Source organism: Prionailurus bengalensis, chromosome E4 (genome assembly GCF_016509475.1).
Source record: "Prionailurus bengalensis isolate Pbe53 chromosome E4, Fcat_Pben_1.1_paternal_pri, whole genome shotgun sequence".
NCBI classification, from domain to species: domain Eukaryota; kingdom Metazoa; phylum Chordata; class Mammalia; order Carnivora; family Felidae; genus Prionailurus; species Prionailurus bengalensis.
This window is the reverse complement of record NC_057360.1, coordinates 1,289,948-1,302,866: the sequence shown is the minus strand read 5'-3', so window position 1 is coordinate 1,302,866 and position 12,919 is coordinate 1,289,948. Positions and strand designations below refer to the sequence as shown.

The window sequence follows — 12,919 nt, the reverse complement described above, 5'->3', positions numbered from 1 at the left end:
ATTAAAAAAATTAAAAAAAACTGTGCATGTGTTTTTATCTAAAAATATTTCTATTCTAAAGTGTTCATAAAGAACTAGTAGAAGCATCTAAAATAACAACTCCCGGGGCGCCTGGGTGGCTCCGTCGGTTGAGCGTCAGACTTTGGCTCAGGTCATGATCTCACGGTTTGTGAGTTTGAGCCCCGTGTCGGGCTCTGTGCTGACAGCTCAGAGCCTGGAACCTGCTTCAGCTTCTGTGTCTACCTCTCTCTGCCTGTCTCCTGCGCATGCTCTGTTTCTCTCTCAAAAATAAATAAACATTAAAAATTAAAAATAAATAAATAAAATAACAACTCCCAGTACAGGCTGGGGCTACAAGGCTCACAGGTTAAATCTAACAAAAAAAATCTAAGATTTTTATGGAGAAATTATAAAAGACATTGAAAAAATTCAAGAAGACTTAAATAGCACAATCATGTCGGGAAGATTCAATATCACAAAATATTAACTCTCCCCATCTTCTAGGCAATTTCAAACAAAATCCAAATAGGGTTTGAATCTAAACTGTATACAGAAGAGCAAATGGCTGAGAATAAAAGAAGACTTATCTCAAAGCTATATACCACTAATCCAGTGGGGGATCGGCACAGTGAGAGGCAAATAGATCAACAGGACAGAGTAACAGCTGGGGAACAGAAGACCCACATATGGGAATCAGATGGTAAATGATAAAGAAAGAGCTGCCAGTGCAGATCAGCAGGGAAAGGATGTAAAGAAACTACGTCTGGGCAATGGCTACTCACACAGAAAACTGAAAATGGACCCCAGCCTACACTACACACAGACACATTAAACACAACATGTGAAGGCCAGACTCTAAAGCTTCTATGAGAAAATAAAGGAAAATATATTTATGACTCAGGATGGTAAATTTAATCTCAGACACTAACACAAATAAAAGGATTGATAAATTCCACTACACTGAAATGAAGAATTATTGATAAAAATTACCATGAGGGAATAAAAGTAGCAAGCCATCTAGCAGAAAAGATAATTGCAATATAAATATGAAGAATTCCTACAAAATAATAGAAAAATCTATTCAGCAGATAAATGGACAAAAAACATAGAAGACAAAATATGAGTCTACAATAACATATTTAAAAAAAAATTTTTTTTTAACATTTATTTCTTTTTGAGACAATGTGACAGACAGAGTGCAAGCAGCGGAGGGACAGACAGAGGGAGACACAGAATCCGAAGCAGGCTCCAGGCTCCGAGCTGTCAGCACAGAGCCTGACCCGGGGCTTGAGCTCACGAACCGTGAGATCACGACCTGAGCTGAAGTCGAACGCCCAACCGACAGAGCCACTCAGCCGCCCCTCCAATAACATATTTTTAAAAATACAGAATTAGGGGCGCCTGGGTGGCGCAGTCGGTTAAGCGTCCAACTTCAGCCAGGTCACGATCTCGCGGTCTGTGAGTTCGAGCCCCGCGTCGGGCTCTGGGCTGATGGCTCAGAGCCTGGAGCCTGTTTCCGATTCTGTGTCTCCCTCTCTCTCTGCCCCTCGCCCGTTCATGCTCTCTCTCTGTCCCAAAAATAAATAAACGTTGAAAAAAAATTTTTTTAAAAATACAGAATTAAGCTACTAATAAGAGAAATACAAACTGAAATTTAAAATGTGAGCATTTTCCCTTGTTACCAAATCTACCTATTTAAAAATATGTAAAACATACATATTATACAGTGCTATCTCATAAAAATGCTGCTTTTGCAAAGCAGGAAAAGTATCTACTGTATAAAGTTTAATCCCGAGAAAATATTGTCGGGGGCAGGATACAATTCCTCATATCAAGAAAAGATTTCCCAGGGCACCTGGGTGGTTCAGTCAGGCAGGCATCTAACTCTTGATTTGGGCTCAGGTCATGATTTCATGGTTCGTAAGAGCGAGCCCTGCATCAGGCTCTGTGCCAACAGCATGGATCCTGCTGAGGATTCTTGCTCTCCTTCTCTCTCTGCCCCTCCCCCACTCACATGCACTCTCTCTCCCTCTCAAAATAAATAAACGTTAAAAAAAAAAAGATTTCCTAGTGTAAGTTTTTCTAGGATTCTGTTAAGAGGTTTCATAATTTGGCTTGTGTCATTTTTGAGTTAACAACAAAAATTTTTTTTGTTATTTGCTGTTTTCTGTAGAATGGTAAAGAGTCAAAGGTAGACAATAGTGGGGGCGGAAGGGGTAACTGCTACTTTAGATAGGGTGGCCCTCCCGCACCAGTCCCGTGTGAAAGCAGCATACGGCAGCACTCCGCATTCCCTTATCTACCTTTGTGTTTCCTCACTGCACAACTCACTTCAGTCCCTGTCTCTCCTGGTGCAGAATATAAGCTCCAAGAGATCAGGGAATTCGTTCCACCGGCTGGTGAATTTCAGAGCCGAGCCCAGTGACCGGTGTATAGTAAGTACTCAATAAGGCATGAACAAATGAACCAACTGAGGTAAGTGTCATTACAGCTTTCTACAGTGGGAGGGACGTGTATGTGTGTGTGGTGCGCAAACAATTGTGAATAATCATAAATCCCATTTTTAATTACAAAACTTACTCATTTTACATTAAAAATCTGTGCTTATATTTTTCAAAGACCACTTACCTCATTAATATCTGCTTCCATTTTCACTTCTGACTTTAAAACAGAAGTGGCACGTAAATTTGAATTACCAACAAATTCTTCACCATCATTTGTTATCTTTCCAGGGAAAGTAAAGATATTCTTGTACATTCTAGATTAAGAAATAAGAAACAAAAGTCTTTCTAAACTTTGATATCTTACTAATATCCAGAACACATAAATAATTAGACATTCCCCCAAAGAAGATATACAGATGGTCAATTAGCACATGAAAACATGTTTAGCATCACTCATCATTAGGGAAATACAAATCAAGACCACAATGAGCTGTAACTTTACACCAAACAGGATGGCTACTATTCTCTAAAAGAGGAAAGTAGTGTTGGTGAGCATTAGAATCCTGGTGCTTCCTGGTGGGAATTAAAATAGGGCGGTTACTGTGGAAAATACCAGGGAAATTCCTCAGAAAGTTACCTGTTGAATTACCAAGTGATCCAGCAACGCCACCTCAGGGCATATAAACGAAAGAACTGAAAACAGTGATTCAAACAGATATTTACACGTCAATGTTTATAGCAACATCATTCACGATAGCCAAAAGGTGAAAATGACCCAAATGTCTATCGACAGATGAACAGATAAATAAAATCTGGTATACACATACAATCATTATCTAGCCTTAAAAAGGAAATTCTCATACGTGTCACAACATGGATGAACCTTGAAAACATTATGCTAAGAGAAATAAGCCAGAAACAATGAACAAATATCGTATAACTCCACCAAATGAGGTACCTAGAATAGGTAAATCCATAGACAGAAAGTCTCTCTGCGCTGAAAGCATGGAAACCGCTTGGGATTCTTGTCCCTCCCTCTCTGCCCTTCCCCTGCTCGTGTGCATGTACGTGCATGTGCTCCTTCTCCCTCTGTCTAAAAATAAGCTTTAATAAGTGAAGCATTTGTATGGAAAAGTAAAGATTTACAAATATAAGCTAACAAAAATAGAATTTAAATAATAATTATTAGGAAGATGGAGAATACGTAAACACACTGCAAAGCATAAGAAACACTAAAACAAGGAGGTAAGAAGGAGGCATAGGGAATTAAGAGCCATTTGAGTGAATCAAGAAAAATAAGAAAACAGAAAAGGAAAGAGAAAAAAAACAAAGCAAAATAAATAATAAGCATAAATGAAATGGGAGGCGCAAAAGCAAAGCATACCAGTTACTAAATCTAAATAGGTTTAATTTCCTAATTAAAAGACAGAAACTATCGGATTAAGTTAAAAAGCAATATCAAACCATAATAAGATAGGCATCTCAATTTAAGGGGAAAAGGGCAGAAAATAAAACTATTAGGAGCTTCTGGCAGCAAGAGAATGGCACAGAACTTTTAAAAAAATCTTTCCACATCCCCTCATAAAAATCAGGGAAATAGATAATCTATTAAAGAAACTGAACAAATAATTTGTAAGCTTTCAAAATAGAACGCCCTGGGCCCAGACAGGCTTCCTTGTGAAGTCTGTCAAATATTTAAGAAAGAAATTATACCAGTTCATTCTATGAGCCCAGAATTTTCCTGGAACCAAAACCAGACACAGACATCATAAGACAACTACAGACTAATACCTTTATGAATACTGACACACAAATCCTTAACAAAATATTAGTAAACTCAATCTAGCTGCCTATACAAAAGATTATATATCATAATTGAGTGGAAACTATCCCAAAAATGCAAGGTTGGTTCAACATACAAAAATGTATACATGTAACATAATGTAGTATACCATATTGGCAGCATAAAGTAAAAAACACATGATCAACTGACACAGAAAAATAGCATTTAACAAAATCCAACATTTCATGCAAAAACATTAAACAAACAAACAATAGAGGGGAACTTCCTCGACCTGATAAGAAACACTTGCAAAAACCCCACAGTTAACATCATACTTAATGATAAAAGACTTAAAGTTTCCCTCTTGAGACAAGGAATAAAACAGGAATGTTCACTGTTGCCACTTCTAATACCGTTGTATTGAAGATTCTAGCCAGGGCAATCAGGCAACAAAAAGTAATAAAAGATATCAGACTGGGAAAAAAAAGAAGTAAAACGATCTCTATTTACAGGTGTCATAATCCTGTATAGAAAATCTTAAGGAGTTAACACACACACACCATTAGTACTAATAAACAAGTTGAGCAAGGTTGCTGGATACAAGATCAATATACAAAAATCAGCTATATTTCAATACGTTAGCAATTAATAATCCAAAATAAAACTTAAAAAATGGTGTTTACAATAGCATCAAAAAGAATGAAATACTTCAAAATAAACATAACAAAAGAAGTGTGACACATATACTGAAAACCGTAAAAGACTACTGAAAGAAATTAGACTACTCATATAAATGCAAAGACAATCTCACATCCATGGACTGGAAAACTTTATACTGTTAAAATAAAAATGCTCCCCATATTTATCTAGAGATTCAGTGCAATCCTTACATAAATTCCAGTTGTTGTTTTTGTTTTAGATAGAAATTGGCAATCTTACTCTACAGTTCACAGTAAATGCAAGGGACCCAGAATAGTCCAAACAATGTTGAAAAGGAACAGTGTTATAAAATTCACACTTTCCAATTTCAAAACTTACTACAAAGCTACAGTAATCAAGACTGTGGTACTGACAGACATAGAGATCACCTGAACAAAATTTACAGTCCATATATAAATCCATACATCTATCGTCAACTGATTGTCAACAGGATGCCAACACAATTCAATGGAGAAAGAATAGTCTTTCTGAGAAACAGTGCTGGGACAGTTGGATATCCATACGGGAAAGAATGAATTTATACCCTTATCTCAGACTGTATACAAAAATTAAAACAAAATGGATCAAAGATCTAAATGCAGCAGCTAAAATTAAAAATCTTAGGAGAATATAAAGGTATAAATCTTCATGATCTTGGATTGGGAAATGATTTCTTTTATACAACAGTTAAAGTATAATCAAGGAGGGGCGCCTGGGTGGCTCAGTCGGTTAAGTGTCCAACTTCGGCTCAGGTCATGATCTCACAGTTCGTGGGTTTGGGCCTTGCGTTGGGCTCTGTGCTGACAGCTCAGAGCCTGGAGCCTGCTTTGGATTCTGTGTCTCCCTCTCCTCTCTCTGTCCCTCCCCGACTCGTGCTCTGTCACTCTCTCAAAAATAAATAAACGTTAAAAAATTTTTAAAAAATAGTACAATCAAAGAAAAAATAAATTGGCCTTTTTCAAAATTAAATACGTTTGTGTTCGAAAGGCTACTATCAAGAAAGTGAAAAGATGATGTATAGAATGAAAGAAAATTTTTGCAAGTAATTATTTGATGATAATAAGGCTCTTGTACCCAAAATATATTTTTAAAATTCTTTATAACTTAACAATAAAGACAATACAGTTTTTTTTTTAATGTTTGTTTATTTTTGAGATAGAGAGACATAGAGCATGAATGGGGGAGGGGCAGAGAGAGAGGGAGACACAGAATCCGAAGCAGGCTCCAGGCTCCGAGCTGTCAGTAGAGCCCGATGCAGGGCTCGAATCTGTAAACTGTGAGATCATGGCCTGAGCCGAAGTCGGATGCTTAACCGACTGAGCTATTCAGGGTCCCCCAAGACAACATAATTTAAAAATGGACGGGGGCACCTGGGTGGCTCAGTCAGTTAAGTGTCTGACTCTTGATTTCAGCTCAGGTCATGATCTCGCAGTTTATGAGTTCAAGCCCCACATCAAGCTCTCCACAAGTGGGCACAGAGCCCACTTGGATCCTCTGTTCCCATCTCTCTCTGCCCTGCCTCTGCTCGCACTCTCTCAAAAATAAACATTAAAAAATAAATAAAAATAAAAATGGACAAAGGACTTGAACAGACATTTTGTCTGAGAAGATCTACAGAGAGCCAATAATATCAAAGGATGCACAATATCAGTAGTCATTACGGAAATACAAACCAATACTGTTAGGTCAGTGGGAACAGATTCAGTAATGGTAGCACCTACTTCGCAGGCATTTAATCTGTTTATTCTCAAAGAACCTAATGATATAGGTATTATTGTTATCTCTAGTTTACAGATGAGGAAACTGAGGTTTAAAGAATTTATATAACCTCTGTTAGTTTCCTAGCTAACCTAAGTCACACATGTCAGAGATGAAACAGGGATTAACCCAGGTGGTATGATTCCCAAAATACATATACTTGAAATACACAAGTATTTCTCCTGTAACATTAAAAAAAAAGTATACAAGGCATGTTGGATTTTTAAAATAAGCTATGAAACAGTACCATGGAAGAATACATAGGAAAAGTTTAGAAGAAACTGTACCAAAACAATAAGACATTGTCTTTAAGCGATGGAATTAGGGTAATTTTTGTTTTCAATATTTTCTAGTATATGACCAATTTAATATAATAATAAATATATATTTTAAAAAATTATGTTCAGGCGCCTGGGTGGCTCAGTCGGTTAAGTGTCTGACTTTGGCTCAGGTCATGATCTCGTGACTCATGAATTTGAGCCCCACATTGGGCTGTCTGCTGTCAGCACAGAGCTCTCTTTGGATCCTCTGTCCCCCTCTCCCCTGCTTGTGCTCTCTCTCTCTCTCAAAAATAAACACTAAAATATAAAGAAGGAAGGAAGGAAGGAAGGAAGGAAGGAAGGAAGGAAGGAAGGAAGTTCCAAATTAAAAACTTCTCCTAAACACACAAACACGCACATACACGCATACTTGTGGTTTTAGGAGAAATAAAGTTATAAGTGCTATTACTAAATAGTGCTCTCATATAGGTTAAAGTCCTGGCACGGACTCAAATCACTTATGAGGCCTTAGATCAATGACTTCAGCTCTGCTGAATCCAATAATAATTAGAGAAATTAGAGAAATAACATATTTAAAATTCTTCAAAATTTGGTGAATCGATATATTTTTCACTCTCCAGTTATGATACTAAAACTCTGATTTAGGGGCGCCTGGGTGGCGCAGTCGGTTAAGCGTCCGACTTCAGCCAGGTCACGATCTCGCGCTCCGCGAGTTCGAGCCCCGCGTCGGGCTCTGGGCTGATGGCTCAGAGCCTGGAGCCTGTTTCCGATTCTGTGTCTCCCTCTCTCTCTGCCCCTCCCCCGTTCATGCTCTGTCTCTGTCCCAAAAATAAATAAACGTTGAAAAAAAATTTAAAAACAAACAAACAAAAAAACCTCTGATTTGACTTAAAATAATATTGCTAAATTTTGACGGCTTGAACATAAAGTATCTACAGTCTCAGTTCATATTCCATGGCTCACAAGGCACAGTGAGAGATCCAGTTGCGGAAAATAAGAAAAATGTTTTAACAGTAGTATTTAAATAGAAGCTGAAAACATTTTGTTTTCCATAGATAGTTGGAATTGACCCAAATTCCAAATGAACCTTGTGGCTACTTCCAGAATCATCCTCACACATCTTTAAGGGCTAGTTCTGAACATTGAAGATACAGTATACCTACGCATAGGATCGCCAGGTTTAACAAATTAAAAATAAAGAACACCAAATTAAATTTGAACTCCAAGATAAACAATAATTTAGGTAATATTGGGACATACTGTACTAAAATATTATTCATTGTTAATCTGAATTTCAAATTTCACTGGACATCATGTATCTCCAAGGGCAACCTAACCTATGCAGAATTTGGGGGTGGAAAGGGGAAAAGGGAAATTTTCTTAAATTTCGTGGACAGTATTAAGGAAGGTATTACCAGATAAGAAGTTCAGAAAATTGCAAAAACTGAGTACATATAACTTACAAGGAGAATTTTCAAATTCTAGCTTAAGTTATTGGATATCTCCTCCGTAAGTGGCAACATATTACATTATGATCATAAATTCTTTTTACAAGCCAAAAAAGTGTGATTTACTTGATGAGATTTTCGTTCTTTCTTTCCCTTGAAAATGGCACTCTAGCAGAATTATCAAATAATTCCAAAAGCAGTGTGATGGCAGTGTTCATCAGTTGACGGATGAGTTCCTGAAATATGTAGTCAACCAGCATCAGAAACCTCGAAATTGTTTCTAATAAACGTCGATATTCAGGCAGCTTGAAATGTGTTGTGTAGTCTTCAGAGAGGTTTGACTCAAAATATTCTTTAATTTCTTTCTTTTCTGCCACCTACAATTCAATAAACAACGGAGAAACAAGTGACAACTTTCTACGTTAATACAGCACGATTTCTAACGTATAGTATTTTCATTAGTCTCAATAACACTACAACCCAACGTTATTAGGACAACTTTCAAAAAACTTTACGTTTGCACTGTATTTGAAGAGCAGACCAAAAGAGGCTTATGAAGTTCAGGGTGTCCCTTACAAGCAGACGAGTTTATGGAAGTCCAACGGGAAGTACATACTGATGATTACCTAAGCGTTCCTGCATAGAGGGACCCTCCTCAAGTACACTAAGAGCTGCCAACGGGGGAGAGTCAAATCTAAATAAAAGGTTCCTTGGCAAACGGCAAATGGCAAAAGCACAGTGAGACCCTCCTCCAGAGGATCAGCGGGGGTCTGTGCCACGTGGGACCTTAAGGTGTGGAGTTCTGACACCCAGCCACGTGCCTCAGATAACACACAGGAGTACTGTGCCGCCTGGCACACAGCTCGGACGCAGACAGGGCGAAGGCAGGGATCTGACGGAAGCTGGGGACACAAGAGGGGTGATTGTTTGCTTTTCCGGAAAAGGGACAGGTGCGAACTCGCCACTCTGGGGACAAGAGTGGGGGGGACACCATTTTGCCACTGCCACAGCTCCAGCCCACCAGCACTGATGAACTTCAGTGAACACAGCACCCCCCAGTGGAGACAGGAGCCACCTACACCGCCCGTGCCCCTGCGCCCTGCAGGTGCATCTTCGCTCGGGCAAGTCCGCCTGAGAGTCAGCGCTGCAGGCCCCTCACGGAGAAGACCAGCACAGACCTCCCCCACGCATCAAGTCTACTCATCAAAGAGGCTGCAAATTTCGTCTCTAGGGCAAACAGGATCTAGCTTCTTTTTCCTTTTTCTTTTGATCTAGCTTCTATTAACGAGCAGACCAAAACACATCTAGTTAAAACTTGCCATACGGTGAGAGGACAAGGTCCAAACACCCCCCATGCAGGCAAGGAGAAACCCTGCAAAGGCCTGGCCTGAGGGCAGGAGCAGCCAGAACATGACAGCAGAGTGCAGAGGGGCTGCCTCACCCCTTCTTTTCTGGACCTCTTCTTAATACAGCCATCACTCTCAGGCTTTCCTAACAATCACACACCAAAAAACAGTGATGTAGACAAAATGACCAGACGGAGGAATTTACCCCAAAAGGAAGAACAGAAAGAAGTAACAGATAGGGTTTTAATTAACACAGACATAATTAAGATGTCTGAACTAGAATTAAACAATTATAAGGATACTAGCTGGGCTTGAAAAATGCACAGAAGACACCAGAGAATCCCTTACTGCAGAGATAAAAGAACTAAAACCCAGTCAGGCCAAAATTAAAAATGCTGTAACTGAGTTGCAAGCCCAACTGAATGCAATGCCAGTGAGGACGGACACAGCACAGGGATGAACTGGTGACATGGAAGGGAAAACTATGGAAGCTAATGACTCAGAAAAGAAGAGGAAAAGAAAGGCACTGGATCACAAATACAGACTTAGGGGAAAAGCACAGAAACACTTGTATCACAGGAGTCCCAAAGAAGAGAGAGAAAAAGAGGCAGAGGGTTTATTTGAGCAAACTATAGCTGAGAACTTCCTCAATCCGGGGCATGAAACAGCCACTGAAGTCCAAGAAGCACAGAAAACTCCCCACCAGATTCAACAAAAGCCAGCCGCTGCCAAGATATCATAGTCAGATTCACAGAACACACAGACAAGGCAAGAATTCTGAAAGCAGCAAGGGAAAAAAGTCCTTAACCTACAAGGGAGGACAGATCAGGTTCGCAGCAGATCTGTCCACAGAAACTTGGCAGGCCAGAAGGGAGTGGCAGGATACATTCAACATACTCAAGGGGGAAAATATGCAGCCAAGAATACCATATCCAGCAAGGCTGTCACTCAGAACAGAAGGAGACAGAAAGAGTCTCCCAGACAAACAAAAACTAAAGGAGTCTGTGACCACTAAACCAGCCCTGCAAGAAATATTAAAAGGGGACTCTTAGGAGTGGGGGAAAAAAGACCAAAAGTGACAAAGACTAGAAAGGAACAGAGAATATCACCAGAAACACCAACTTTACAGATAACACAATAGCACCAAATTCATATCTATCAATAATCACTCTGAATGTAAATGGCCTAAATGTTCCAATCAAATGATATAGGGCATCAGAATGGATAAAAAAAAAAAACAAGACCCATCTATATGCTGCCCACAGGAGACCCATTTTAGATCTAAAGACACCTGTAGATTGAAAGTGAGGAAATGGAGAACCATCTATCGTGCTAATGGAAGTCAAAAGAAAGCTGGAGTAGCCATACTTGTATCAGACAAACTAGATTTTTAAACCAAAGACTGTAAGAAGAGATAAAGAAGGCCGTTATATCATAATTAAGAGGTCTATACATCAAGATCTAACAATTACAAACTTTTATCCCCAAACTTGGAGACACTCAAATATATAAATCAATTCATCACAAACATAAAGGAATTCACTGATAATAATACAATAATAGTAGGGGACTTTAACAGCCAACTAACAGCAATGGACACGACATCTAAGCAGAAAATCAACAAGGCAACAGTGGTTTTGAATGACACACTGGACCGGATAGACTTAATGGATATATTCAGAATATTTCATCTTAAAACAGCAGAATACACATTCTTTTTGAATGCACATGGAACATTCTTCACAACAGATCAAATATTAGGCCTCAACAGTACAAAAAGATTGAGATCATACCATGCATATTTTCACACCACAACACTATGAAACTTGAAGTCAACCTCAAGAAAAAATTCGGATAACCACAAACACATGGAGATTAAAGAACATCCTACTAAAGAATGAACTGGTTAACCAAGAAATTAAAGAACTAAAGTAATGGAAGCAAATGGATATGAAAACACAACAGTCTAAAACCTGTGGGATGCAGCAAAGGCAGTCCTAAGAGGGAAGTATACTGCAATACAGGCCTACCTCAAGAAGGAAGAAAGGGGGCACCTGGGTGGCTCAGTCAGTTAGGCATCTGATGTCAACTCAGGTCATGATCTCACGGTTCGTGGGTTCGGGCCCCTCGTCAGGCTCTGTGCTAATAGCACAGAGCATGCTTTGGATCTTCTGTCTCGCGCGCTCTCTCTCTCTCTGCCCCTCCCCCGCTTGCTTGCGCTCGCTTTCTCTCTCTTGCTCTCAAAAAGTAAACATTAAAAAAAAATTTAACAAAAGAAGGAAGAAAGGTCCCAAATACATAACCTAACCTTACACCTCAAAGGAGCTAGAAAAGAATAGCCAATAAAGCCTAAGGCCAGCAGAAGAAAGGAAATAATAAAGACTAGAGCAGAAATAAATGATGTAGACACAAACAAAAAAACAGAACAGATCAACAAAACTAAGAGCTGGTTCTTCAAAAGAATTAATAAAATTGATAAACCTCTAGCCATACTTAGCGAAAAGTAAAGAGAAAGAACCCAAATAATATCACAAATGAAGGAGGATAGATCACAACCAACACCACAGAAATATAAACAATTATAAGAGACTATTATTAAAATTACATGCCAAGGGGTGCCTGGGTGGCTCAGTTGGTTAAGCATTAGACTTTAAGCTCAGCTCAGGTCATGATCTCATGGTTTGTGAGTTCAAGCCCCAGACAGGGCTTTGTGCTGACAGCACAGGGTCTGCTTGGAACTCTCTTTCTGTCTCTCTCTGTCCCTACCCCTCTTGTGAGCTTTCTCTCTCTCAAAATAAATAAACTTTAAAAAATTAAAAAATATATATACATGCCAACAAACTGGGCAATCTGAAAGAAATGGACAAATTCCTAGAAACATACAAACTACCAAAACTGAAACAGGAAGAAATAGAAAATTTAAACAGACCCATAACCAGCAAAGAAATCGAATCGGTAATCAAAACTCTCCCAACAAACAAGAGTGCGAGGCCAGATGGCTTCTCAGGGGAATTCTACCAGATATTTAAAGGAGTTAGTACCTATTCTTCTCAAGCTGTTCCAAAAAAATATAAATGGAAGGAAAACTTCCAAACTCATTCTACAAGGCCAGCATTGCCTTGATTCCAAAAGCAAAGACCCCAAGAAAAAGGAGAATGAA

At 39.0% G+C, this 12,919-nt stretch overlaps 1 protein-coding gene across 1 annotated transcript in view; it reads right to left on the bottom strand.

Annotated features, from left to right (window-relative positions):
- DNAH14 (dynein axonemal heavy chain 14) overlaps positions 1-12,919 on the bottom strand; it is a 327,779-nt gene that overhangs the window by 247,285 nt on the left and 67,575 nt on the right. Inside the window, exons 11-12 of the mRNA XM_043569070.1 lie at positions 8,540-8,790; positions 2,629-2,758 (exon numbers count right to left, since the gene is read on the bottom strand). Of these exons, the coding sequence (XP_043425005.1) occupies positions 2,629-2,758; positions 8,540-8,790 (381 nt within the window). The remainder of the gene's footprint in view (positions 1-2,628; positions 2,759-8,539; positions 8,791-12,919) is intronic.